General features: G+C 41.5%; 1 protein-coding gene across 1 annotated transcript in view; it reads right to left on the bottom strand.

Annotated features, from left to right (window-relative positions):
* Nucleotides 1-26012, bottom strand: part of HACD3 (3-hydroxyacyl-CoA dehydratase 3) — a 40886-nt gene that overhangs the window by 6007 nt on the left and 8867 nt on the right. The window contains exons 2-8 of the mRNA XM_045899843.3: nucleotides 16843-16885; nucleotides 14443-14516; nucleotides 13027-13191; nucleotides 11295-11346; nucleotides 8703-8813; nucleotides 2885-3012; nucleotides 1157-1269 (exon numbers count right to left, since the gene is read on the bottom strand). Coding sequence (XP_045755799.1) covers nucleotides 1157-1269; nucleotides 2885-3012; nucleotides 8703-8813; nucleotides 11295-11346; nucleotides 13027-13191; nucleotides 14443-14516; nucleotides 16843-16885 — 686 coding nt within the window. The remainder of the gene's footprint in view (nucleotides 1-1156; nucleotides 1270-2884; nucleotides 3013-8702; nucleotides 8814-11294; nucleotides 11347-13026; nucleotides 13192-14442; nucleotides 14517-16842; nucleotides 16886-26012) is intronic.

Consider the following 26012-nt stretch of genomic DNA (forward strand, 5'->3'; position numbering starts at 1 on the left):
GAACCCTCTTTGGAATAGTTCAGTTTATGGAATGAATGCTCAAAAGCTTTTTGCCTTTATTACTAGTTCTGATCTATGTTCTAAGTAGGTAAGGATGACAGACACCTTGACAATTTATCTCCAGATAAGTGAATGTTATCAAAGTAAACAGGGCGCCTGGATGGCTCAGTTAAGTGTCTGACTCTTGATTTCAGCTCAGGTCATGATCTCAGGGTCATGAGATCAAGCCCTGCATTGGGCTCCATGCTGGGCATGGAGCCTGCTTAAGATTCTCTCTCTGTGCACTTCCCCTGCTCTCTCTCCCTCTCTCTCAAAAACAAAACAAACTCCAAAATTAAAGTATACAAAAGACCCCTAATCTAAAATCAGATATACTCTATTTAAATAAAGAGGTAACACAAAAAAGAATTTTTTCTTCCCAGAGTTAACATTAAGTAATTATAATCTCTTTCACCTTTGTATTAATATACTATGGGATTCAGACCACAGTTCAGACACAACCTAGGACTGCTACTGTCTCTTCTCCCTTTCAGCTATTAACTTTGCCAAAATATCCCCAGACCTAGAGCTGAGGAGTCAATCTGCAAAACCACTGCTCCACCTGACCAAAAAAGAAGTGGAATATGTTAGGTCTGGTAGAGAAGAGTACCTCTACTTTAATTGGATCTTTTTTTTTTAAGATATTTCTTCTACTGACAACTGAGAATGGCAGAATCAGATAAGAGGTTGATTCAAACTTGAGTAATCTTGTAGAAGATTTATTTCTATCATTCCTTCTATAAGGTTGGTCTTCACAAGTTCCATCCAGCCTGACTACTCCTTCAATCCCATGTTTCTTCTCCTTTCAAAATTTTTCCATGCAGTTGAGTCCTCTTTCCGACAAGACAGCAAAATCCTGAAGGGTAAGATGGGTCTTTTCACTTCTCTGCACCTCTCGACTCCCTCTGCTCCCTAGTGCCCAGGCTGATACTATGATCCAATGACTGCTTTAAAAAAACATGCCTCCTTTGCAGAGCACACAGATGCAGCTAGAGCTCTCCACACAGGGAACCTTAATCTCAAACCAAATGAGACTTTGAGTAAAACTCCCTCCAGAAGAGAGCTGCTCCAGAGAAAGGAGAAGCGTTCAAACCACCATGCTGGCATTTCTACCCACCTGAAAATTTCAATTGCGCTCCACGAATAAAACACAAAGAAAACCACAGCTTTGTTTTGCATTTCTTCCATGGTGCCAAAGATGATAAACAAAATGAAATTTCTTCCACAAAGCTATTAAAAGAACCCAAAAGAGAGGGAAAAGTTTAAAAATATATTCTACAAAAACTATATAAATGTGTTACCTGAAACCTAGCCCCACTAAATTCAGGGTAAATAGAAAAAGACTGAGGGGCACCTGGCTGCCTCAGTCAGTGGAGCCTGCAAGTCTTGGTGTCGGGGTCGTGAGTTCAAGCCCCACATTGTGGGTAGAGGTTACTTTAAAAAATTTAAAAATAATAAAATCTTAAAAGACTGAGCTCAGCAAGTTTAAACCTCTGTTCCAGTTTTGGAACAAGTTAAGGTTACCCAAACCAGTCTTTCTGAATAGACTGTGTATATGTGTGTAAATAGATCATCACAAATAGTGTATTTTCAAAAACACACACATTCAAACACAGCGTGAAGAGTACTGCCGAATGAACATTTGTGTCTGCATAACCCAAGTTAAGAACCAGACCATTACCAGTCTGGCAGCCGCCCACTGGTAATGGTCTGTTCTTAACCAGACCATTAACACAACTATCTTGTGTTAACTATTCCATTGCTTCTCTTTATAGGCTTCCTGCTTATGTACCTATTTCTAAATAGTATACTGTTGCACTTTGCCTGTTTTTAAACTTTCTGAAATACAACTTATTTTTATTCTGTGACTTGTTTCTTACTCCTTGTTATGCTTCCGAGCTGCAGTCGCATGCCCGACTCCACGAGGCTCCGCTCACACTGCATTCTCCATGAATGGCACTCCCTGGAGCCGAGCAATGTGAGAATACTGAACCCCTCCCTTCCATCATACCCTAGAAATTCTAGTCTCATGCTTATCTGTGCTAGTCCTTGACATACAAAAAGTATTATTCCACATTAGTGGGCCCCTCACTATCCACTTATTTTTTAGACTGAACAAAACAGCCTCTCTCCAAGAACAGAAAACCCAGGAGTAACAAGGCTATTATATTAACACTCTTTACCATACAACTGATACTATCAGAATGCCAGGGCTGGTATACCAGAAAAGGGTAGAACTATCAGAACTCCAGAAGAGACCAAACTAAAGCAATCACCTGTTGCCCCCTGAGTCTGGGTGGGGAGTGGGGGGGTTTAATAGTATATAATCACACAGTTAGAAAATAGGGCAAGGAAGTTAAAAGACTTTGATGACCCGTTCCTGATAGCAATCTTCCAAATATTAGGAAACAACATAGATGTATCAAGGGAGGGGGGTATCCCCACACCAGTCAAAAGAGTCCCCTTCATATATGGAAGAAAGTCCGAAGTGAAAAGAGCTCCTAGGATTGCATCGCCTTCACCTACCCACGTTGGGAGGAGACCAAGCACATCTTTACATAAGAAGATTGTGGGTAAGTTTTTCTGCTCCTGCTTGAGAATCAAGTTTCCCCGGTTTTAAAGCCCTTTTTATAACGTTGTGATTTCATGAAGATACTATACACAAACCAACCAGACCTGAAATGGCAAAAGTCTACTTTGGAAAATATCCCTGGGCTTCAAGTTTTCCTTTTTCAGAGAAAATGATGCTATTCCCGTGCAAAGAGAGATTCTTACTCATTGTGACTTCCCAGCAAATTGTGGCGTACCTACTAACTACTGAGATCTGAGGTCAACTGTTCAGTACCTGGATAAGAGAAGGCGTCACTGGTGACTTAGTGACACCAATTGCCGCGTTGATGGTTTCCACAACTGACAGCATCTGGCAGAAATACATCATGTCGGCCAGGGTGTGGAATGTGTCATGGAAGGACTCTATGGGACAAATACACATTAAGGGTAAATCGAACGGCAAATTCCAAGAGAATTATTTCTCAAACTATGTACCTACTTGCATGAAAGGAATTTAAGGAAAAGTCTAATGAGCCACCCAGATTCAAATTTACTATCCAAACTAAGCTGGAGGGGAACAGGCCTGTGAGGTCTTGAATAGGAAACTCTACTGGTTATGTATGTCCTCATTTTAAAAGGCAAAGTAAAGGGACGCCTGGGTGGCTCAGTCGGTTAAGCATCTGCCTTCGGCTCAGGCCATGATCCCAGGGTCCTGGGATCGAGTCCCGCAGCGGGCTTCTTGCTCAGCAGGCAGCCTGCTTCTCCCTCTGCCTCTGCTGCTCCCCCTACTTATGCTCGCTCTCTCTCTCAAATAAATAAAAATCTTTAAAAAAAATAAAAAATAAACATCAGTTGAATAAGAGGCCCTTGCAATAAAAACTTAAAGAAACCCTCTAATATTTTTGCAGAAATAATCCACTTTATAATCCTGCTACAAAGTCAAATGTGAAATGAAGAATGGTATATAGTACTATTATGTAATTTTGCCAGAAAAATTCCACCAGTAATTTAGTTCAAAATTGGACTAATTCTTTTCTCAGAAGAATTAATGCAAACTTACATTTACAATTTAAATTTTGGTACATATAAGTTAAAAAAACTTATTCTCATAACTTTAAATCTCCCTTTTCAAGACAAAATCCCAACCAAATCTTTTGTCACCATTTACAATGAAATTCTGGTGTCCGTTTTAAGGGGATTCACTTTAAGGTGGCGTTTCTCCTGGATAAATCTTTGAAAAATGAGGACCTCCCATTTGGAAAACACAAAGCTGTGACTTAAGATTTGGCACTTGGTCAGGGCGCCTGGGTGGCTCAGTTGGTTAAGCGACTGCCTTCGGCTCAGGTCATGATCCTGGAGTCTCGGGATCAAGTCCCGCATCGGGCTCCCTGCTTGGCAGGGAGTCTGCTTCTCCCTCTGACCTTCCTCCCTCTCATGCTCTCTGTCTCTCATTCTCTCTCTCTCAAATAAATAAATAAAATCTTAAAAAAAAAAAAAGATTTGGCACATGGTGAACAAAAATTAGATCTTGTGGCTTTGCTCTGATTTTACATCCTTGTTTCAATTCAGGCATAGAAATCCGATTTCTATTTTTTTTTTTTAAAGATTTTATTTATTTATTTGAGAGAGAGAGACAGAGAGCACATGAGAGGGGGGAGGGTCAGAGGGAGAAGCAGGCTCCCTGCCGAGCAGGGAGCCCGATGCGGGACTCGATGCGGGACTCGATCCGGGACTCGATCCCGGGACTCGATGCGGGACTCGATCCCGGGACTCCAGGATCATGACCTGAGCCAAAGGCAGTCGCCTAACCAACTGAGCCACCCAGGCGCCCGAAATCCGATTTCTAATATGACAGTTACAAAGGATTTTAGTAACATTAAAATTCTTTTAATTTTGTTTTTAAAACAAGACAGAAAATGGTGTACACAGTAGGATTACAATGTTTAAGTATAGGAGAAAAACTAAAAGGAAATGTACAGCTATATATATATATATATATATTTTTTTTTTTTTTTTACAGATTTTATTTATTTGTGAGAGACAGAGATAGCAAGAGTGAACATGAGCAGGGAGGAGAGGGAGAGATAGGCTCCCAGCTGAGCAGGTAGCCCAACATCAGGCTTGATCCCAGACTCCTGGGATCACGACCCAAGCCAAAGGCAGATGCTTAACCGACTGAGCCACCCAGGTGCCCCAATGTACGGCTATATTTTTTTTTTTTAAGATTTTATTTATTTGACAGAGAGAGAGAGACAGCTAGAGAGGGAACACAAGCAGGGGGAGTGGGAGAGGGAGAAGCAGGCTTCCCGCCGAGCAGGGAGCCCGACGCGGGGCTCGATCCCAGGACCCTGGGACCACAACCCGAGCCGATGGCAGACGCTTAACCGTCTGAGCCACCCAGGCGCCCCTGTACGGCTATATTAATAGTGATGGACAATGACTTATTCACCTCCCCTTCTCTCCCCCTACACCTCCACCACCCTGGTTTCCCCCACTTTCCAAACTGGCTTAAATCAGCACATTTACTTTTATGATTTGAAAACAAAGAACCATTTTAAGTAATGAAAGGCACTCATGTTAATGGGATGTGGGATACTACTAATAGTGGTAGTATAATACAGTATACCCTTTGGGGCAGGATACATGAAAATCCTTAAAAAGAGGGCGCCTGGGTGGCTCAGTTGGTTGGGCGACTGCCTTCGGCTCAGGTCATGATCCTGGAGTCCCGGGATCGAGTCCCGCATCGGGCTCCCTGCTCGGCGGGGAGTCTGCTTCTCCCTCTGACCCTCCCCCCTCTCATGCTCTCTGTCTCTCATTCTCTCTCTCGCAAATAAATAAAATCTTAAAAAAAAAAAAAAAAGAAAATCCTTAAAAACAATTTGCCATTAATCTCACAATTCCTTATCAGTAATTGTCCGTTGTTCCTAAGGAAGTCTAGTCGATTGGAAGGATATACATACACCAAGGTGCCGAGGATCTGTTGCTCTCATAGATGGGATTACGGTAGAGTCTTTTGTTTTATTTAAGTCTTTATTTTCTGATTTTTCTGTGATTAACGTGTTTTTATAATTAGAAAAAAATTTTTAATTTTATTTTTTAAAAAGAGTATTCCTTAATAGAGAGCTAGGTAAGCTCAAGAATTTCTCCATAAGCCCAAGAGTTTGCTAGTGTTTCCTTAGCATAAAAAGTTTAGCAAGTACATGTTTACATGAAAAACCAAGCACAGGTGGGGATTTGCCATTTACCAACACCCTTCATTCAAAAGGAGAAAATTGCAAAGGGCAAACTGGGTGCCGGGCACCAGGTCCTTACCCCGTTTCTGACGCCTGATAAGGGAAGAATTAAGCCAGCAGCTCCATTCCAGAAGATGGTTAGTAAGAGGTTGAGAGCCAAAATAGAAATGACAAATCCAAGCAGCTTAAACACATGAACCAGATAACTTAGGAGCTTTTGGACTAGATCACCTAATGGCTTGCAGGCTTGCACAGGAACACGGAGAATCCAACGATGTTAAATTAAATGATTAGGTACTTGCGTGTCCCTATTGATTCCATGGGACTTGTGATCAATCCACAGTAAGAAAAACCCAGGTCTGAGACTTGCCTTTTTTCAAGTAACTCATCTGTAGACCTTTGGTCACATGAGACTCTAAGACACTAGGCATTTGGAAAGTTCTTTACTAGCCTGCTGCTGTGCTTTGCAGAATTCTAAGGTGTTAAGAAGGCTGGACAAACAGCATGCACTTCTTTGAAGTGACTTTAGAGCTAAAGGCAATTCACCTACTACAAACCTCAGATGGGAAAATTTAGGACTAAAAAATAAAATAGACTATAGGATTTTTTCCTTTTTCAAAATAGAGCTTATATTTTCCATTATACTTATATTTTTCCTATTTCTTGTACAAAATAAGGACAAATTTTTAAATTATCCACATCAAACCATTTTCAAATGGTGCATTCCTTCCGATCTTTTGCATGTATTGGCTCGGTTTTTTCCCCATTTTATATGATGTGATGAAACTGGAAGAACAAATTTATCTTACTTTTTTAGCCTATCATAAGTATTTCTCCATGTTACTATAAACTCTTTAAATACTTTATATTTGCTTCACAACATTCCACTGAACGAATATTCTAAAGTAAGCCCTCGTTGATGGGCATCTAGGTAGCTTCTAACTTGTCACTAATATAAATGATGCCACAATGTGTACCTTTTGAAAAAGCTTTTTTGGTAGTTTCAGTGATTTCTTTAGAACATACTTCCAGAAGTTAAATAACCAGGTTCAAGAATATGAACAGTTAGGTGTCTTGATGAGCTTTGCCAAATGATTTTCCAAGAATTATTGTGCTCATACACCCTCCCAGTAGCCACTGGTGTGTCTACTTTAGCATATGTCCTCTTGAAATAGGTATCTTTTTTTAACTTTGCAAAACTGACAGACAAAAACCATATTTTTATTTTCTTCATCATTATTGAGTTAAACATTTTTTCTGTATATAATTGGTTTTACTACCTCTTAGGAACTGCCTGCACATGACTTCTGTTTATTTATCTATTCCATGGAGTCTCTATGTTTTTAGATCAATTTGTAACCAATTCTTTATGTGTAATCAACCCCTGTTAGTATTTGTTGCAATTTTCCACCAACCCTCCATCCCCATGCTACTAACCTCAATATACTCTTAATCTTGAGTGTTGTCTTAGCTGGGATATTTTTAAATACACAGGAATTTAGATACTTTATGTAGTCAAATATATTGACCTTATTCTTTATGGTTTCTTCTCTTTTAAGCTTAGAAAGTCCGAACCTTCCACATGAGATTTTTATAAACATTTACTTGTATCTTGTTATGTTTTAAATTTCTGATATAGGATCTTAAATCCTTTGGGGGAATTTATTTTTGTACACAGTGTGAGGAAAAGAGTCAAAGAGATTCCTTGCCTTCCTCATGCACCCAAACCTAACCAATTTTCCCTGGAAACACTGTTAGAATTCCCATCCAATAAAAAAGTATTGGATATTTCCCGTTCCACTGATTCATGATTCCTTTTATATTGTATATATAATTGGGAGATAGATAGATTTATATATTATGTATATTATATATATGTTATATATAATATATATAATGTAAGAGCTATTTCTGGACCACCTAATTTGCTCTATTGATATTCTCTTCTTATACTAATGCTATATTATTTAATTATCATTCTTGAAATATCATTCTTTCATATCAGAGAAAGTGCTCTCCCATTACCCTTTCTTCCCCCAAATTTTATTACCTATTTATTGTTCATAATACAAGTATGTACGTGTTATGTATGTATGTATTATGTTCAGAATACTTCAGCACACATTCTAAAAAATTTTCCATTGTCATTTACTTTTTGCCAGAATTCTGTTAAATATACAAATTAGTTTTAAAAAACACACAAATTAATTTATCAAGAACAAATATCTTTATGATAGTCTTTTCATTCAGTTTTGGAATAGTCCATTTGAGTCCATCTACTTAGGCTCCCAAAGGGCGCGATCCCTTTTGGATCTGCATTAACTCTGGCACTGAAAGTACCACGCAAGTTTATCTGGTTACAAATGAACTCCATGTAGTGAGCAGAGAAAGGAATGCAAGCCCACGGTGGGCCTCTGGCCAGCCGTGTGAACGTGGACCAGTTCTAAGCCTGTCTCCTCACCTGTTAAATGGACACACTCTCCAGCCTGCTTGTTTCACAAGGCCCAGGGAACTCAGAGACACGGACGTACAATGAAAGGCGTGACTGCTACACAAACGTGGGGGGTTATTATTAATACCAAAGGCAGGGTACTGCTGACACCTTTGGTGGGTAGTAAGCCAAACTACTGACAAAAGAACATTAGTGTTGGGGCGCCTGGGTGGCTCAGTCGGTTAAGCATCTGCCTTAGGCTCAGGTCATGGTCCCAGGGGCCTGGGACTGAGCCCTGCATCATGCTCTCTGTTCAGCAGGGAACCTGCTTTTCCCTCTCCCTCTGCTGCTCCCCCTGCTTGTGCTCTCCTGCTCTCTCTGTCAAATAAATAAAAAATCTTTAAAAAAAAAGAAAGAAAGAAAGGTTAGTGTTGAAATTTTGTGCTTGCCTTTTCCCAAAATAAAGAACCGCACAGTCATGTTGACAAAGATCCAGGAGAATCCCAAGAACTGCACGAGATTATACATGAACAGGTATCCTTTCTTCAAGCTTGTAAGAGCTGAAAAGCAAAACGAGACAGGAAACTGTTACAAGCAGAGCTGCAACAGAGGGGTGGAGGACAGACCTGGTTGACTTCAACCCCTCTCTCCCATTGGGTGCCCTGAGTTCCCAAACAGATATCTGGCCCAAATCTGCATCAGCCTGGGCTTCTAGGCCCAAAGAGAAAGGGGTAAGGTGAAATTATGGACAATGCACTCCAAGATATTTCTTTAGCAGTCTTTCCTCTCACAGCCTTGAGGGATAAGTGTACAGACATAATAAATCCAAGGAGAAAAATTACTTCTGGCAAAGAATGACTGACCATCTTAGGAGGCATTAAAGAAGGGAAATAAAGCTACACTCCACTCCTACTCTTGTCATTTTCATATAATCTACAGTTTCTTCTTTCCCACAATTTTTTAAGGTCATGTAGGTCAAACTAGCTCAAAGAAATAGAAACACACACAAAAAAAGAATTTTGATATTTGATCATATATGCATCTAACCAAGAATCAACTGAACACCCACAAGTGCGAGGTACTGAGGGGCACTAGTGGGATTCCAAGATGTCAAGACTTGATGTCACCCTCAAAGAATTTACAATCTGAAAGCCGTAATACAAGAGAGAGTAACAGGTAGCATCTTGGGAAACCCTCAAGGTGAGAAAACGACACTCGGCTGGGGAAGTGGGAAGCAGGCAAGTCTGCAGAGATGACATGGTGCCTGCCCTGTACTTTGGAAGAGATGGGCAGAATGAGGACACAACTGAAGAAGGAAAAGTACAGCGTGAGAGGCAGGAGGATAAGGAATTGTTAATTTTGTCTGCAGCCTAAGTCTTGTGAAGACACAGCCAATTACAGAGTTAAGGAAGGAGTAAGGAGCTTAGAGTCATGGTTGAGTCAAAGGAGTGGGGCAAAGGAAAGGATAATTCTCAAGAGAAGAGCTATGGAGCTCAGATCTTGCTGCTCCATATTTATTCCAAGGCAACAGATATTCTGCATGTAACCCTCGGCGGATGCTCAAATAATCAAGCTAAACAGGGTGGTCAATCAAAAGCAACCTAGTCCTAAGGAGTCAAAAGAGTCAGACTTTTCGCAACACTGAACTAAAATTTTTTCTTCAAAACCACAAAAATGTATTAGATTTCGCCATCCTCAAGAACTTATTTCATTAGGAAACTTCATGAACTGAGATAAAACAGTAAAAGCATTATCTAATGTCCTAAAAATCCATATATAAGAATTTTTACGTTTTTGAAGTTTCTCCCTCTAAACCGCCCTCCAAAATTAACTTAAATTTCAAATAATTTTCAAGCTCAAAATTAATCTTAATCTCAAATCTTTATTCTTTGCCTCCACTAACTTCTCCCCTTCTTTGTTTTTCTAAAGGAGTATTCCTCTACATCAGTGGTTATTCAAATCTTTTTCTAAAGCAATGAAACCTCCTCCTCAAAACGAACTTTGTTCAGAACCTAACACATAAAACACAAGCAGAACTTCTCCGGTTGAAGTGGACCCGCTTGCTTGGCCTGTCCCTCCAAAGCATCCCTGGGAACCCCTGGGGACCACGGGACGTAGTTTGAAAACAGCCACTCTAAAACTTTCCCCTTCCTTACTTACGGCATGCCACATAAGTGTCCCTAAAACTTGAAAATACATGGACACACGAGAAACCTTGATTTTATTTTGCTTTTCTGCCTGCATTTTATACAGTCTTTCGTGGTCCGCCCCCTGGAACGGATGCTCTGAGAGAGCAGGTGCTCTGATGAAGTCACAGGCTCTACCCCTCCAGGGCCTGCTACGATGCTTCCCCCCAGCAGGAAGTGAACGCCTGCTGCATCTCATCTGCGTCGCCCAGAACACAATACACTCACAGAACTTCTTGCTTCTGAGCAGTTGGACGGAGAGAAACAGAATAGAGTTTCTGAGGTTGAGAGCCACGCTTATCTGGGAGAAAAACACCAGGCTGGAGGAAGTGTAGCCTTGGACCGACGTGGTGTTTCCACGTGTCTAGGCAGGGCCTGCAGCCACTGACATTGGGCCAGTCCAGGAAACTATGGTTCTTCCCTTCTGCTAGACCGGCTTTGGTGCCCTCAGGTAATGTTAGGCTCCAAACAGAAGGGAAACATTAAAAGGAAGGCTTCTGATGTGGGTGTGCACAGAGTAAGCCCTGCACATGAAGGGGTCCTCATCACCTCACACACACCACTTTAGCTCTCCTACCGCATTGCACCCCTCCATACCCCCATCTCTATCGTCAGTTAACTGGTAGCTACCACAGAAGCAGCAGGGCAGGGCACCTGGGTGGCTCAGACGGTTAAGCGTCTGCCTTCGGCTCAGGTCATGATCCCAGGGCCCTGGGATCGAGTCCCGCATCGGGCTCCCTGCTCCTTGGGAGCCTGCTTCTCCCTCTGCTTCTCTCTCTCTCTCTCTGTCTCTCATGAATAAATAAATAAAATCTTAAAAAAAAAAAAAAAAAAAGAAGCAGCAGGGCAACTTACTTTCAGGGGAGCCTTGGCTTTCAATTCTTAGTTTATTTAGGCGTTCTTCTTCCTAGAATTTGGACAGAAGTTTTCCAAGAACACAGGTTAGAATTCCCAGATGCTTGCAAAAGTCCACATGCTGAATAAGTGATCTGAATCCCTCAAAGCCACCTCCTCCAACTGTGTTCACGCTTCACCGGAGCAAACGTCCTAGCTCGGGCCTGACATCCTCAGCCTGACTCCTCCTTACTGGGTAGCACCAGCACCACAGGATGCTCATCCTGTGCTCACAGAATTCAACCAATCAGCTGGCTTCCAAACTACAAAGTGGAGAGTCTTAGAATCTTGGAGCTGGAAAAGACCCCCAGAAGATGTGTCACAGTCATAGAAACAAAACAGAATTTTAGGGCGGGAAATAGATCGCTGTTTTATTTTTTTTTTAAGACTTGTAGATTTTTAGTATAGTTTTTCCAGAAGCTAAAATCATGTCTCCAACATCAGTAAGAACTCACATTAGGTCAACATAGATATAGATGGTTACAGACAGAAATATTTATAGGTATGGGCAGTATATGAATGGGCTAGTCTGCACACATATAGTTCCTCATTGTGTCACCTGAGAGGATCTAGAAGCAATATCTAGAGCCCAGATCTTGGTTTCCATTACTATTCCCCAATAAAAAGAACAGAGCTCCTTGAAGAATGGCTGACTCTAGGGCTGGAGCAGGGAATACATAAGATAAGCCTGGAGCAGCTTATAATGCCAGAAATTAAGGATGTCCAAAAGAAAAAAAAAAAAAAGCCCCACAATGACAGAGCTTTGTCAAAAGGACACAAGAGCCAACTGAAAGAGCTTCCGATGGCCAAAGCTGGGACAACATGAACAACAAAATAAATAACATACAAATCACATAGTATTGGGTTATAAACCAAACTATAAAACAAACATTCATCAGTCCATACAGATATAAATAAATGACTGAATAAATACATGGAAGAGAACAGACAAATCTCCCATACAGAAGAATTCCAAATAAAGTACGTAGATACTCCGCAGTAAGGATGGGAAGCGTAACTCCCCACTCCTTAAGCATGAGCTAGACATAGTGACTTCCGTCCAAAAAGTACACAGTTAAGAAAGGGGGCGGAGTAACATTACAATGGAGAAACCGGATAAATACGCCTCAGCCAGATGATCAAGATTAGTATCAACAGTGATAAGCCATGCTGACAGTATATACCCTTGATGTGACACAGCAAGAATGAAACCTCAGTGGTCCTCCTCCCCGAAATCCCATCACCCTCTCTAAATCATGAGAAAAACATCCAACAAACCCCAGTTGAGGGACAGTCTACAAAACATATGACCAGTACTTCTGTAAAATCATGTTTCCAGGGATGCCTGGGTGGCTCAAACGGTTAAGCGTCTGCCTTCAGCTCAGGTCATGATCCCAGGGTCCTGGGGTCAAGTCCCACATCAGGCTCTCCGCTCAGTGGGGAGTCCGCTTCTCCCTCTATCTCCCTCTGCCCCTCCCCCTGCACATGCCCTCTCACTCACGCACACACTCTCTATCAAATAAGTAAATAAAATCTTAAAAACAAACAAAAAAACATGTTTCCAGGTCTTTAACTGAATTTGCAATTTTGTCCTCATTTTATCAGACCCAGATAGGTACCTGAGGTGGCCCAAATAACTTCCAAATAAGTTGTGTTCCTTACGATTTGTCTCGATCCTACGGTCCTTACTAACCTTGGCTCTGAGCTCCATTTCTGCATCAGACTCGTCCAGCCAGCGATCAAAGTCAGGGGCCAAAAACAGTGGGCGCTTCTCCTGCTTAGTGAGTCTCTCCCACCACTGACTCACCTTCTTCTGTACTGTAATGTTTACCTGCCTCTGGGTCAGTTTGTAAACCGGCTAGAAGAGAAAGTGAGAATGTGAGAACGCCCTCTCCTTCCCGTCCCTGACTCCTTCCCCTGCTCCAAGCCAGTGTGGCTCCGCACGGAAGCCGCACAGCATGGTCATTCCCCTTCCTTCTCGGGTCCTACAAGGAGTGATGCAAAGAGAACCTCCAGACCAAGGGCTGGTAGAGCAAAGCACTGGTAAGAATGGCACTGTCTTTCTCTGATCGTCCAGTGAAGGACACAGGAGGAAATCGGGGTAAGAAAGGCATATAGTTCTGGTTCTAGATGAACCTCCTGCCAGATCTCTACCACGCATGGCACGACATCCAGTCACTCTCTCAGTACATCCTCACCTTCCAAATCTCCTTCCCATGAAGATGACTGAATTAGAATGGTCAACAGTCCCTCGATAACAAGCCCTTGTTTTAGAAAGGTCTATTCAAGGCTGGAACTTACTGGATCAGTTACAGCTCTATCACAAGGGTCAGCCTAGAACAACCTCCCAGCTAAACTCAAATTCTCAAGAGGCTGTTCTAGTTCATTCTTCCTCTACATGGCCTCTTCCTTTGCCTCTAAAGCAAGACCCATGACAGGTTCTCTACCCCTTAAACCACTGCTGACTATTAAACCAACCAAAACAACTGAGCCCTCCTGCACAGAGAGATCAATATGCTCAAGCCCCGGGAGATAAGAGTGTAATTCCAGAACCCAAAACACACCTTCTGTTAGATTCTCTCTTCCTGTCAGAAAAGCTTCCCTCAAGTTCTGAGAGAAAGGAAACTTCAAGGATATTTCCCCATTCTTTCTAAAGGTTGGCAGTCTCCACCTTTTCTGATTTCTACTGCCCCTGTAGCCAAGTCACATGAAAGCAAGCGCTTGGCGTGGCCTTCACCTACCTTATGTAACTCTGCTCCCTGCCAGTGCCATCCTGCTCTGTCTTCCCTAACACCAGACAGTGTCAGAGCTAGAAAGGCCCCTAAGGATTTCTTAGTCCAACCCTTCATTTCACACATGAGGAAACTCACTCACGGAAATGAAGAGACTTGTTTGTACCGCTAGTAAATGGCGGAGCCCAGATTCCCCTCAGGCTCTCTGTCTTTCCCACTCCTCTGCAGCTAAAATCGGAACTCAGTTCCCAACAAAAGAACTATATTCTCTGGTTTTTATCTTTTTTTTTCCTCACAACCCCTACCCCCCTATTTCACTAAACTACTCGTATTTATTTCCTGAAATGGAAAGGGAAGTGAGAAAAGAAAGGACATACCTCTGGTTTCACAAGGTCTAAGAACTCCAAGTGAAATTCATAGACGTTGTCTCCTTTGGCACCATGTCCCTGAGCTACAAAGAAAGAAATGTGGATTAAAGTGAACTGGCAGAGCAAGGCCATCCAAAAGCTTGGTGCAGTTCTTTTGGAAGTATACAAACAGTAATGGGTCCTGCCCAAATCAGTGGGGGCTTGTGAGCAGAGCTACTCAGACAAGCTAGATAAGCTGAATCCCGGACAAAAGCTTATCTCCATATGTCCTTCTGATGATCAGTTCCAGAATATTTACTTCATCTTCCAATGTGGCCTCGATAATAACCAAGTACAAATAATAGGCAGGAAAAAGAATACCGAAAGCAAAGCCAAAGGTATCACAGAGCTATAAATGTAACTTTTAACATTTACTTTGGCACTGAATCCAGGGCAGAGAAATATCAGGTAGGTACATTATCTTGACTGCAACTAAGGAAAGCTGCAGGGTATATGGAAATGCTGGACTGTCTCAAAGAAAGCTCCGAATCTAGAACCTCCCAACCAGAGACATAAAATGAAGAAGCTGACTTCTCCTTTAACACATCCTGAATGGAACGAAAAAGAGCAATATAATCTCCTCCGCTCGTTCCTAAGAGAGGAAAAATGACGTGGGAGGAAAGTCCCTGGGTTGACCATTCCGCCATTCCTGTGCCTTGACATGGCTCCCTTGCCCAAAACAAACAGGTGCCATGCCTAGGTGCCAAGGTCTGCTGCACATCCCTTCCCCTCTAACTCTCTGACTTGCCCGTCATTTGGTTCCCTCCTGGGATTCTCTTTCCTCATCTGGCCACGTGTGGTATAATTTGCCTAATATTTGCTACAGGTGGCTATTGTTCTCTAAGACCATAAGTTCCTTAAGGTCGAGCAGTCCATAATCTCCAAGTGGCAAAGCATACTTCCATCACTTAACTTCCTTTCAAATGTATTAACACCCAAAAAATCTGAGCTGCTACCACAACGGCTCTCGTCTTGAAATGCAGATACAAAAGCCAGGCTGCATGTTCATGCAAGCGTATGGAGGTAGATGGAATCTCCAGTAAAGCAGAAACTCGTCAATATCCCATATTGCCCAGCCACTTACTAACGACACTCCAAGGAACTAGCACAAAGAGAGAGGAGGGAGAATCCCACCCCTTGGGTGACAAGGGAGCCGGACCTACCCTCTCAGGCACAGCAGCATAGCTGCTGACAAACCGAGAAGAAGACGGAGGCAGATTCACAGAATCAAAGACTGTCAGGGCTGCAAAGGCTTTAGGTATCATCTAGAATGCCGTGTTTCTTAAACTGGTCTGTGAGTATAGCATCAGAGAACTGTAAAGTCTCATTAAGAAAATTTCTATTTTTTGTTTCGATTTTAATCTTAAAAAAAAAAAAAGACGTGTATTCTGGATCATCTAGATGGCTACCTTATAATTAAATACTGACATGCCAAGAATACAGGCTGTGTTCCCAGGGGCAATGGAGCCAAATATCATTTAAAGTGACCATATTTTGGGGCGCCTGGGTGGCTCAGTCATTAAGCATCTGCCTTCAGCTCAGCTCATGGTCCCAAGGTCCTGGGATCGAGCTTCGAATCGGGCTCCCTGCTCAGCGGGAAGCCTGCTTCTCCCTCTCCTGCTCCCCCTGCTTGTGTTCCCTCTCTCGCTGTGTCTCTGTCAAATAAATAAATAAAATCTTTAATAAATAAATAAATAAAATGACCATATTTTGGGCGCCTGGGTGGCTCAGATGGTTAAGCGTCTGCCTTCAGCTCAGGTCATGATCCCAGGGTTCTGGGATCGAGCCCCACATCAGGCTCCCTGCTTAGTGCAGAGCCTGCTTCTCCCTCTCCCTCTGCCATTCCCTCTGCTTGTACTCTCTGGCTCTATCTCTCTGTCAAATGAATAAATAAAATCTTAAAAAAAATAATAATAATAAAGTGAACATATTTAATTCTTCACATGTTTTCTCAAACTGGGGTCCATGGCCCAGGAGGATCCTTAGGACATTTTCTCAGGTGTCCATAGGTCCTAAAATTTGAGAAATACAGATTATAACCAAATACCTTCATTTTATTAGCCCAGAGAAGTCAGTAAGTTGTCCAAGGATAGCAGAATTAGAGCTAGAAGACAGATGTCCTGATTTCCAGCCCGGGATTCTTTCTCACTCTATCTACTGCCTCTCTAAGAGGAAAGCAGGACTAAGTCCTAATAAGTTCTTTGACTTTTCTAATCATATATTTCAAAATAATCTAGTTTACCCCAAGAGCAGCAGAGAGGTGAACATCAATAGAAAGTGAATAAAACAAATCGATAAAAAGGAAAAAGAAACCACCACCATGCCTCTTTAGCTGTGTAGAGAGCTGGGACCATTTGCCCGGATACTGACCTTTGAAATGCAGCACATTTTCAGTGATGCTGATGCCAGGATTCTGTGAAAAGAGACCAAGGATGCGAGAAGGGCATTTTAATAGGAGAAAAATGAAATTAAAACCGGGGCTTTCTTCCCTCCATCCTTCCCCCTTAGGGACTCGGCCTCCTACCTGGGCCTCCCCCAGAAAATATATTTAGTTGTTTATGCACAGCTCTGTGCAGGATTTCTCTATGTCTACCTGTACCCGTCTGGGATTGTAGGCATCTGCAAGAATAACCCTAAGCTGCTCCAACTGTGCAGAACAATCAGATACTGAATCAGTCTCTTCTAATGATGGCAAATGGTACAAAGGTGCTATGGGAGGTGTTTCCAGGGAGAAGCCAGATCTCTTAAGACTCAGTCCCTGAGCTGCGGAGGCAGAGAATCCTAGTGGAACAGACGATGAGTCACTTCCTGTCAGAAGATCTCAAACAGTATCAAGTAACATATGTTCAAGACCAAAAGAGTAGTAAAAAGCAGTTAAGTGTTTTAAGTGTTAAGAGAGCAAGCACAACAAGAATAGGATGGCTGAGGAAAGGTTCGCCAGAAGTGAGACCTACAAGGCAACATGAAGAATAAATTCATTCCAGTAGGTAGAGAGAAGGGCTGATGATTACAAGGGATTTCACTCAAAATGAAACCGACAGTGCCCTCGCCTCAGGTTCTGAGCTCTTAACCCCCACCCAAACCAACACTAAAGAGCTCAAAACTCTCCAGATTGTTCACTTATTCCCAGAAGTTGCTACGTGACTTTAATAGCGTAACTTATTTTTTTTTTTTAAGATTTTATTTATTTGACAGAGAGAGACACAGCGAGAGAGGGAACACAAGCAGGGGGAGTGGGAGAGGGAGAAGCAGGCTCCCCGCAGAGCAGGGAGCCCAATGCGGGGCTCGATCCCAGGACCCTGGGATCATGACCTGAGCTGAAGGCAGACGCTTAACCAACTGAGCCACCCAGGCGCCCTTAATAGCGTAACTTAAAGTGATACTACTCAGCTCTTTTTTCAATGGATGAGAAATGACTCACCTCCTACCCCAGCCCAAAGTTAATAAGCAAGGAGCAGCATGTTTCTAGTGCTGGAACTAAGTCATTTGTTTTTCTCCTGCAGGCTCAGCTCTCTGTGCTCCATCATGCATGGAAGGAAACCAACAAATGATACAGAGAGAAGATTGGAGAGGGGGTGGGGAGAGGGAGCCTAGTGCTCTATTCACAGCCAAGAGTGTTAGAAAAAGGGAAAGAATGAAGGCTGGGGGGGACGGGGGGGGGGGGGGGGACGGGGAGGGAGCATCTGAGCCAAGCTTTATGGTGAGAACCTCCCTAGCAGGAGTACAGACTTTAGGCTGAGATGCTCACCCAAAGGAGCTAAACTTCTAGATGATCTCTGTGGCAGGAACAGGGAGTTAGGGAACCTCAGCAAGAGAGGCTACACTTTCAGGGGCATGGTTCCTCGGTAAGGGAAACAGGGTTTTGATATAGACATTTTCATTAAAGCTAAAGTTCTAGAATGTCTTGGAGGTAAGGTTCCCACCCAGGTCACTTCTTGCCCAACTCAGTGTGTTTCCCATACTCTAAATCACTTGGAAGGAAAAAGGAATGAAATTGAATCAGTAGTTGAAAAACTTCTGACAGACAAAAGTCTAGGACCAGATGGCTTCACCGGTAAATTCTACTGAACATTTAAAGAAGAGTTAATACCCAACTTCTCAAACTATTCCAAAAAATTGAAGAGGAAGGAATACTTTCAAACCTATTCTATGAGGCCAGCATTACCCTGATACCAAAACCAGACACTACAAACAAAAACAGACCAAAATCTCTGATGAACACAGAAGCAAAAATCTTCAACAAAATATTAGTGAACTGAGGGGCGCCAGGGTGACTCAGTCAGTTAAACATCATGGTCCTGAGGTCCTAGGATCAAGCCCCATATCACATCGGGCTCCCTGTTCAGCAGGGACAAAAAAGAAACAAAAGGCACCCAAACTGGTAAAAAAAAAAAAAGAAGTAAAATTGTCACTATTTGCAGATGACATGAAACTATATACAGAAAGCTATAAAGACTCCACCAAAAAACTACTAGAATTAATAAATGAATTCCATAAAGTTGCAGGATACAAAATCAATATACAGAAATCTGCTTCACTTCTATACACTAATAATGAATTATCAGAAAGAGAAATTAAGAAAACAACCTCATTTACAACTGCATCAGAAAGAATAAAATAACCTAGGAATAAATTTAACCAAGGAGGTGAAAGACCTGTACTCTGAAAACTGTAAGACACTGATGAAAGAAATTGAAGAGGATGCAAATAAATGGAAAGATATATTCCATGCTCATGGATTGGAAGAATATTGTTATAACGTCCATACTGCCCAAAGCAATCTACAGACTTCAGTGCAATCCCTATCAAAATACCAATGGCATTTTTCACAGAACTAGAATAAATAACCCTAAACTTTATACAGAGCCACAAAAAGACCCCAATAGCTAAACCGATTTTGAGAAAGAACAAAGCTGGAGACATCATGCTCCCTGATTTCAAAGCTATAGTAACTACAAAGCTATAGTATCCATATAGTATACTACAAAGCTATAGTAACCAAAACAGTATAGTACTTGCACAAAGACACATACATCAATGAAACAGAACAGAGAGCCCAGAAATAAAGCTATGCTTTCATGGTCAATTAACCTATGGCAAAGGAGGCAAGAATATGCAGTGAGGAAAGGACAGTCTCTTCAATTAATAGTGTTGGGAAAACTGGACAGCTACATGCAAAAGAATGAAACTGGACCACTTTCTTACACCATATACAAAAAGAAACTCAAAATGGATTAAGGACTTAAATGTAAGACCTGAAACAGTAAAACTCCTAAAAGAAAACATAGTAAATTCCCAGACATTGGTCTTTGAAATATCTTTTCGGGGGGTGCCTGGGGGACACAGTCAGTTGAGTGTCCAACTCTTGGTTTCAGCTCAGGTCATGATCTCAGGGTCATGAGATAGAGCCCTGCATTGGGCTCTGTGCTCAGCGCAATCTGCTTCAGACTCTCCCTCTCTCTCTGCCACTTCCCATTGCTTGCATGCACTCTCTCTCTCTAAAATAAATAAATAAATATTTTTTAAAAAAAGAAAAGGAAATATTTTTTTGGATCCTACTCTTCAGGCAAGGACAACAAAAGTAAAAGCTAACAAACAGGACCACCTCAAACTAAAAAGCTTTTTGCACAGTGAAGGGAATCATTAACAAAGCAAAAAGGCAACTCACTGAATGGGAGAAGACATTTGTAAGGGATAGATACCATAAGGGATTAATATCCAAAATATATCAAGAACTCATCTACAACTCAACATCAAAAAAAAAAAAATCCAATTAAAAAATGGGCCCAGGATCTGAATAGACATTTTTCCAAAGAAGACATCCAGTGGCCAACAAACACGTGAAAAGTTGCTCAACATCATTCATCAGCAGGGAAATGCAAATCAAAACCACAGTCTCACCTCACACCTGTCAGAATGGCTATTGTCGAAAAAAAACAAGCTTGGTGAGGATACGGAGGAAAGGGAGCCCTCGTGCACTGCTGGTGGGAATATAAATTAGTACAGCCACTATGGAAAACAGAATGGAGGTTCCTCAAAAGATTAAAAATAGAATTACCATACAATCTAGCGATTCTACTTCTGGGGATTTATCCCAAAGAAAATGAAAACACCAATTCGAAAAGATACATGCATCCCTATGTTCACAGCAGCATTATTTGTAACAGCCAAGATACGTAAGCAACATAACTGTCCACCCACAGATGAATGGATAAAGAAGATGTATACACAATGGAATATCAGCCATCAAAAAGAATGAAATCCTGCCATTCGTGACAACAGGACTGGACCTAGAGGCTACTGTGCTAAGTGAAATGAGTCAGACAGAAAAAGACAAATACTGTATGACTTCACTTCTATGTGAAATCTAAAAAACAGAACAAAAACAGACTCAAAAGTACAGAGAACAAACTGGTGGTTGCCAGAGAGAAGGGCAAGGGGGTGAGTGAAATAGGTGAAGGGGATTAAGAGGTACACACTTCCAGTTATAAAATAAATAAGTCACGGGAACATAAAGTACAGTAAAGGGAATCTAGTCAATAATATTATAGTAACTTCATATGGTGACTGATGGTAACTAGACTCTGCAGTGATCATTTCATAATGTATACAGACGTCAAATCACTATGCTGTGTATTGACACTTGACACGAATATGTCAGCTATAATTTTTTTTAAAAAGAATATATATTTCCTGCCAACCCCTACTTTGGTTGCATCTCTCAAGCTTTGAATATAGCATTTTCATTATTATTCATTCTAACATATTTCCTAATATTACAGTTTCTTTCTTGACACATTGGGTTACTGAGAAGTATTTAATTTCCAAACACATGAGATTTTCTCGTTATCTTATTATTAACTTCCATCTGAACTGTACTGTAACCAGGGGGCATTCTCTGTATGATTTTAATCCTTTCAGACTTGTGGAGACTTGCATTTGGAAGCAGTATAAATTGTGTAAATGTTCCAAGTGAACCTGAATGTGTATTCTGTAATTTAGATGCAGAGTTCTATACATGTCTACTGGATTTCCTGTTACTATTTGTTCACGTAATCTACTATTATCTTTACTGGATTTTATCTTGTTATTCTATCAGTTACTGAGAAATCATACTATTGTCAACTTGTCTGTTTCTCCTACTTCTGTTACTTTACATAGTACTGAGGCCGTGTTGGTTACATATAACTTTAATATTGTTTTACCTTCCTGATGAATTCAAACCTCTATCATTGTGAACTGACCTTTCTATCTCTAAAAATACATTTTTGTCTAAAACTCTTATCTGAATCAGCTTAGCTAGATCACAGGGATCTGTGTTTGCTTCTGCCAGGCACCTAGGAGCTGGCCCTACCAGTTGAGACCACTTTAAACTAAATTCATGACCCTGAGGATTTTTAGATCTTCAAAATTGTGTACATTTGAGCTATATAATCTTTTAAGAGCCAACTCATGATTGTAACTGCTCAAGGACCTTTTTTCCACTACTTTGCTCTGTGCTAAGGCCTCTGGGGATGGGAAGCTGGGATGCATTTACTTTTAGTTCATCCTTACCCTAAGAATATAATCCTCTGAAGTAGTTTATGGGGAGAAGGGTTTCCTATTATATATTGTATCTTTGGTGGGCTTTGGTCTTATCCTGTCCCCTGCACTCTGTTGGGCTGTAAAAGCCAAAGTTCAAGTTCATTCAGCTGAGCTAATGTTTTCAAGGCAAAAGCAGTTTCAGCACTCAGCTTTACCAGAGTTCCCACTATAATTTCTAACTTGTTCACTCTTTGATGATTTTAAGATTTTTATTGAACATCTTTAGCTGTTTTTAGGATCTGCACAACCTAGCCCATCTTTAACTAGTAGAGGAATTGTGCCTTTGCTTACAAAAAGAGGAGTGGATAGGGAAGAAGGGAAAAGGTGACTTTGAAGTTAGATGGACCTGGGTTCAAATCCTAGTTATACCACTTTTTATTTCTATCATTCACTTTCAAATCCACAGCAACTGCCATTACTTTTAAAACAACAGTAACACTGCTTATTTCCCAAGATTATTGTGAGAACTGAATTATAATAACATGTACAGAATCTGGTAACTAGTAAGCACTCAGAATCTGGTTGCTTTTCTCCCTCTGCCTACGATGATGCCCTTCTAAGTTTCCCTATCTGTTGAATACTATTTATCTTTCAAAGTCCAGGCCAAATATCAATTCCTCTTCCCTCCTACTCACTTCCAACATTAAAATTAATAGTTTCCTGGGTGCCTGAGTGGGTCAGTCAGTCAAGCGTCTGCCTTCCACTCAGGTCATGATCCTGGGGTCCTGGGATCAAGCCCCTCATCGGGATCCTTGCTCAGCGGGGAGTTTGCTTCTCCCTCTGCCTGCCGCTCACCCTGCTTGTGCTCTCTCTCTCTCAAATAAATAAATAAATAAATAAATCTTTAAAATAAAATTAAATTGTTTCCTTACTACTTTGTCTTCACCTTCATTATAATACTTACCATACTGTTCTGCAATTATTGTTTATTGGTTTATCTGCCCCTCTAGACTTGAGTTCCTTGATGGCAGGGACTATGTCTTATTCATCTCTGAATCCCTACTATCTCATTAACTACTGAGTGAATTGCAATTAAATCAATTCATTCCATTTTCATAATTTCTGACAGAACTACAGAGTTCAGTGAACTATCTGCTACCACAGCCTTTAGACATTTAGATCTCATTTAAATCATTAGTATTTAGTTTTGCACATGTGTGTGATTAATACATGCACACAAAAAAAGTTATACGGCAAGCATGAGGCTGCTATCTTTATAAAGGACTGTTTCCAAGATCAGCCCTTGGCTGGCATCGAGAAACCTGCCTTTCCTCCGTCCCCTAACAGTTTGTTCACTGGGCCTAGACTCTGCCTACAAACAATGTGACTAGTGGTAAACACCAACTTTCCTTCTGGGAGTCTAGAATTTGGGTACAGAGGTGCTGACTTTCTAATGGGCTTCCCTGGGCAGAAACATTATACGTGATTTACTGCAGTTTTCATTGCTAGAAAAAAAAGAGCAACTCAAGTGTATACCCTCACAGGAAGGACAGAGGATGAGGAGCCCTGTACATGGAATTTCTCCACACTCCACCTGTGGTTTTTTGTTTTGTTTTTTTTTAAAGATTTTATTTATTTATTTGACAGAGAGAGAGACAGCGAGAGAGGGAACACAAGCAGGGGGAGTGGGAGAGGGAGAAACAGGCTTTCCGCCGAGCAGGGAGCCCGATGCGGGGCTGGATCCCAGGACCCTGGGATCATGACCTGAGCCGAAGGCAGACGCTTAACGACTGAACCACCCAGGCGCCCCTCCACCTGTGTTTTTAATCCTTTGCTGATCCTGTCATATATCCTTTCACTGTAATAAACCTTAGCCAGGAGTACAACTATATGCTGAATCCCATGAATTCTTCCAGTGAATCATCAAACACATAGGTGGGTATTGGGCATCTCCCCCGAAAAAGTGTCTCAACCCAATATTTTATTTTGAAAATTTTTAATTCACTTAAAAAAAATTTTTTTAAAGATTTTATTTATTGGGGCGCCTGGGTGGCTCAGTCGTTAAGCGTCTGCTTCGGCTGGGGTCGTGATCCCAAGGTCCTGGGATTGAGCCCCGCATCGGGCTCCCTGCTCCACGAGAAGCCGGCTTCTCCCTCCCTCACTCCCCCTGCTTGTATTCCTTCTCTCGCTGGGTCTCTCTCTGTCAAATAAATAAATAAAATTTTTCAAATAAAAATTTAAAAAAAAGAATATTTCATAGGTGACGTGGGTACTTTTTTTTTCTTGATATGAGTACTTCTTAAGGCATCCTAAGAGGAGGCCACACCTTGATCATTTACTTAAGAGATGGGGATTGCCTTGGGGCGCCTGGGTGGCTCAGTCGTTAAGCGTCTGCCTTCCACTCAGGTCATGATCCCAGAGTCCTGGGATCCAGCCCCGCATCGGGGTCCCTGCTCCGCGGGAAGCCTGCTTCTCCCTCTCCCATTCCCCCTGCTTGTATTCCTTCTCTCGCTGTGTCTCTCTCTGTCAAATAAATAAATAAAATCTTTAAAAAAAAAAAAAGAGATGGGGATTGCCAGAACCCTCTACTTTAAAGGTACTCTTTTTCTTTTGTAATTAGTAAGTAATCTAACAGTGTAATCTCCTATTCTCTAACTATACTTTTTCCTCCAATGGAACTGTCATCCACTGATAATCCTTGCCTGATCTGGAGGTTGCACAGAGATGATTTTCTAATTCAATCATTCCTTCTTCATTTTTTAGCTGGCATTCTTCTGTAAGGATGAGTTTTCCCTTTCTCTCTCTGTTCCCTCTTTATATTTTAAATTGAAATTTTTATTGAAATAATTATAAATCCACATGCAGTTATAAGAAATAACACCAAGAGATCCCTTGTACTCTTTGCCCAGTTTCTCCCAAAGATAGTACTTTAACATAACTATAGTATAATATCACAGTCAGGATATTGACATTGATAGGACCGACTTATCTTTTTTTTTTTAAAGATTTTATTTATTTATTTATTTATTTATTTGAGAGAGAGAATGAGATAGAGAGAGCATGAGAGGGGGGAGGGTCAGAGGGAGAAGCAGACTCCCCGCTGAGCAGGGAGCCTGATGCGGGACTCGATCCCGGGACTCCAGGATCATGACCTGAGCCAAAGGCAGTCGCTCAACCGACTGAGCCACCCAGGCACCCTGATAGGACCGACTTATCTTACTCATAGTTTCCCAGTTTGACTTGTATTCATTTGTGTGTATGTGTGTAAGTACTATACGATTTTATTACAAGCGTAGGTTTGTCCATCACAGTCAAGATACTGAACAGTTCCAGATCCCTGGTGCTGCCCTTTTGTAACCACACCCACCTCCTGCCCCCTCCTCTTGCCTCCCCCCCTCCACCGCCCCAGAACCTCCATCTTCCTTTCCTTTTGAGTATCATTATGGACTGATGGATCTTCTTTTTTAGTTCCCTCTGTCAAAATCCACTACTATTCTTATTCTTTTTGCTGTTCAAATGATCACAAATTTGGCTGGTGGAAATCCCTTCAAACCAGCTCCTATGCTATCCTGACATGACTTTGTGGCCTTTGACCATGTACTTTCTCTAGCACAGACTTGGAATAATCAGCCATTTCTTCAAGGAGCCTTAGTTCCTTCAGCAAGGAACGGTAATTTAGAAAACATCTGGGGGCACCTGGCTGGCTCAGTCAGTAGAGCATCTGACTCCCGATCTGAGTTTAAGCCCCATGTTGCGCGTGGAGCCTACTTTAAAAAAAAAAGAGAGAGAGAGAGAAAAGAAAACATGATCTGGCACATTGAGGTATACTCAATGCTCATTTTTAGTGTCTAGCTGGGAATTTTTAAAGTCATGCTGTCATATTTAAATTTCCAATTCAAATTTACTATTATAGAGTTTCTCATCTTGTTACTTACTATTTTTATCGCTTTTCTTACAGTGAAAACCTTGGTTCCTAATAGCATTAACACATTTATTTATTTGATCCTCAAAAAGTT

This window comes from Mirounga angustirostris, unplaced genomic scaffold, assembly GCF_029215605.1.
Source record: "Mirounga angustirostris isolate CCGP_5_RB_7025 unplaced genomic scaffold, mMirAng1.0.hap1 SCAF_9, whole genome shotgun sequence".
Taxonomy (NCBI): Eukaryota; Metazoa; Chordata; class Mammalia; order Carnivora; family Phocidae; genus Mirounga; species Mirounga angustirostris.